The 3,570-nt window shown below is 40.4% G+C and overlaps 1 protein-coding gene across 1 annotated transcript in view; it reads left to right on the forward strand.

Annotated features, from left to right (window-relative positions):
* Nucleotides 1-1,553: 1,553 nt before the first annotated feature.
* Nucleotides 1,554-3,570, forward strand: part of LOC106091687 (tektin-2) — a 4,082-nt gene continuing 2,065 nt past the window's right edge. The window contains exons 1-3 of the mRNA XM_013258298.2: nt 1,554-1,878; nt 1,933-2,364; nt 2,421-2,643. Coding sequence (XP_013113752.2) covers nt 1,667-1,878; nt 1,933-2,364; nt 2,421-2,643 — 867 coding nt within the window. The 5' untranslated portion in view covers nt 1,554-1,666. The remainder of the gene's footprint in view (nt 1,879-1,932; nt 2,365-2,420; nt 2,644-3,570) is intronic.

Consider the following 3,570-nt stretch of genomic DNA (forward strand, 5'->3'; position numbering starts at 1 on the left):
GTCGGTTGGAATTGTAAATGAGCCATATCGGTCCATGTTTTGATATAGCTGCCATATAAACCGATCTTGGGTCTGAATTCTAGAGCCTCTAGAGGGCGCAATTCGCATCCGATTGGAATGAAATTTTTCTCGACGTGTTTTGTTATGACTTCCAACAACTATGCCAAGTATGGCTCAAATCGGTCCTTAACCTGATATAGCTGCCATATAAACCGATCTTGGGTCTTGACTTCTTGAGCCTCTATAGTGTGCGATTCTTGTCCGATTGGAATGAAATTTTGCACGACGTGTTTTGTTATAATATCCAATAACTGTGCTAAGTATGGTTCAAATCGGTCCATAACCTAATATAGCTGCCATATAAACCGATCTTGGGTCTTGACTTCTTGAGCCTCTAGAGGGCGCAATTCTTATCCGATTTGAATGAATTTTGGCACGACGTGTTTTGTTATGATGTCCAACAACTGTGCCAAGTATGGTTCAAATCAGTTCATAACCTGATATAGCTGTCATATAAACCGATCTTGGGTCTTGACTTCTAGAGCCTCTAGAGTGCGCAATTCTTATCCGATTGGAATGAAATTTCGCACGACGTGTTTTGTCGTGATATCCAACAACTATGCCAAGAATGGCAAAAATCGGTCTATAACCTGATATAGCTGTCATATAAACCGATCTTGGGTCTTGACTTCTTGAGCCTCTAGAGGGCGCAATTCTTATCCGATTTGAATGAATTTTGGCACGACGTGTTTTGTTATGATATCCAACAACTGTGCCAAGTATGGTTCAAATCGGTTCATAACCTGATATAGCTGTCATATAAACCGATCTGGGATCTTGACTTCTTGAGCCTCTAGAGGTCGCAATTATTATCCGATTTGCCTGAAATTTTGTACGACGGATTCTCTCATGACTATTAACATACGTGTTTGTTATGGTCTGAATCGGTCTATAGCCTGATACAGCTCCCATATAAATCGATCTCTCTATTTTACTTCTTGAGCCCCCAAAGGGCGCAATTCTTATTCGAATTGGCTGACATTTTACACAGGTCTCCAAGGTATAATGGAATTGTGGTCCGTACCGGACCATATCGTGATATCGCTCTAATAGCAGAGCAAATCTTTTCTTTTAATCTTTTTTTGCCTAAGAAGATATGCCGGGAAAAGAACTCGACAAATGCGATCCATGGTGGAGGGTATATAAGATTCGGTCCGTACGAACTTAGCACGGTTTTACTTGTTAGCATTTAGAGCGCACACCAAGTCGATTACTGGCTTATGTGTATATTCATAGTGATATGGGGAGGATTACTATCTGCACCCTCTTTTTGCATGTTTCCGAATAGGTTTCAGTTTATTAACATTGTCCCTAAACACATTTAAATAGCCTTCACTAACATTGCTTCAGTTGGAGGAGGCTAGCTTTGCATTGTGCATCGGTATGTCAATGGCTTCACCTCACTACTAAGCATGGCAACATGTTTATAGCCATAAAACAAATTTTTTTTGCCTTGGCAATACAAACAACACTTCGAATAATTTCTTGCTGTGAAACTTACTGTCATTTCAATTTCAATTTGGTAACTTTAAGTTGCGATTTCATTGTCATTCCGATTGAAGTTAAAGGAATTTTAGATTAAAAATTTTGTGAAATTTTCATCCAAATGGCTTTTCAATCTTTGTTGGTGTTGGAGAAACCGCTGCAGCATTTGGGTTTGGCGGATTGGAACAGCAGGGTGACTACTTTGAGGAATGTTGCCGATGCCCGCAGAAATGATGCCTTCAACATACGTCAAAGTTCTAGGACTCTAAGAAATGAGACACGCATAGAGGCCGATTGGACAAATTATGAAACTAATGAGGCCTTATCGGAAAGGTGGGAAGACTAAATTTTGTTATCGTAATCTAATGACTTTTTCTATCTCCCCAGGATTTCAGAGTTAAATCAATGGCGAAATACCATTCGAATCACCTTGGAGCGCATTGAGCGCGAAGTTAAAATGCTAAGCGAGGAAAAGGCCTCTACGGAACGTGAATTAGAGGCCCTGCAGACCCCACTTTCGGTTTTGGGCGAATGTTTGACTATGAGAGATTGCCGTTTGGGTTCCGAAATCACCTATGACGATGCTGATTTGGAGTTAAAAAATGAATTGGCTGTGGTGGAAAATAATCAACGCTTGTTGGCCGATCAATGCCAAAAGGCTTGGGAGAAATTATGTCGCCTACAGGAGGTAAAATTTAAACTAAATTTGGAGATAACCAATAAGGCAGAAGCTGAAGAGTTGGATGCGGCCCAGTTGTCATTGAATAAATTTGCTGCTAATATAACCTATAAGCCAGATCCCACCAGGAATCCCAAAAAGTATTTTGTTCAGATTTTCTTTTAGCCTTGAGTGATTTTCATGATTTGTCTTTCAGTTGTTGCTCTTACAAGGCCTGGCAAGAGCATACCGAAAATATAAAACAATTGGCTGAAAATGAACTGGCCGATACCTATGCCATACGGGAGGCTTTATTTGTGGCTCGAGAGAAGGCTAGGAATTTGCTAATGTCCCAACAGGAAAGGACAGAGCATACCATAAGGAAGCGTATTTTTGAGACTCAAAGGGCACGCAATGAGCTGGAATGGCAGCAGAAGAAGGTAGGTTTACAAGTTTCATAAGATCAAAATTCTGCATAATTGAGCAAAAGTGCAATTCACGGGGAAATGGGCAAAAAATTTAATATTTTACATATTCCGCTAATACGATTTCAGCAACACGAAAATTAGGTTTTTGTTTGGTCTCAGTGGGCACCAAATGCGCCCCATGGGTTTTCATGATTGTGGTCTATTTTTCGTAAAATTTTAAAGTCCGCTCCTATCATCCCGATCTAGCCATGTTCGTCCATATTTAAAAATTGAGATATTGAGCTGAAACTTTGCACAGATTCTTATTTTGTCCATAAGCAGATTAGGTTGGTTGATGGGCTATATCGGATTATATCTTGATATAGCCACCATATAGACCGATCCGCCGATTTAGGGTCTTAGACCCATAAAAGCCACATTTATTATCCGATTTTGCTGAAATTTGGGACAGTGAGTAACGTTAGGCCTCTCGACATTTATTTTCAGTTTTTTCCCGATCGGTTTAAATTTGGATATAGCTGCCATATTGACCGATGTCTAGATTTAAGGTCTTGGAGCCATAAAAGGCGCATACATTATCCGCTTTTGCCAAAATTTGGAACAGTGAGTTGTGGTAGGACCTTCGACATCCTTTTTGTATATGGCCCAGATTGGTCCAGATTTAGATATAGCTGCCATGTAGACAAATCTCTCGAATTAAGGTTTTGGGCCCATAAAAGGCGCATTTATTGTCCGATGTCGTCGAGATTTGGGGCAGTGACTTAAGTTAGGTCCCTCAACATCTTTCTACAATATGGCATAGATCGGTCCAGAATTGGATATAGCTGCCATATAGACCGATCTCTTGATGTAGGGTTTTGGGCCCATAAAAGGCGCATTCATTATCCGCTTTTGCCAAAATTTGGATCAGTGAGTTGTGGTAGGACCTTCGACATCCTT

Source organism: Stomoxys calcitrans, chromosome 2, assembly GCF_963082655.1.
Source record: "Stomoxys calcitrans chromosome 2, idStoCalc2.1, whole genome shotgun sequence".
Lineage (NCBI taxonomy): Eukaryota > Metazoa > Arthropoda > Insecta > Diptera > Muscidae > Stomoxys > Stomoxys calcitrans.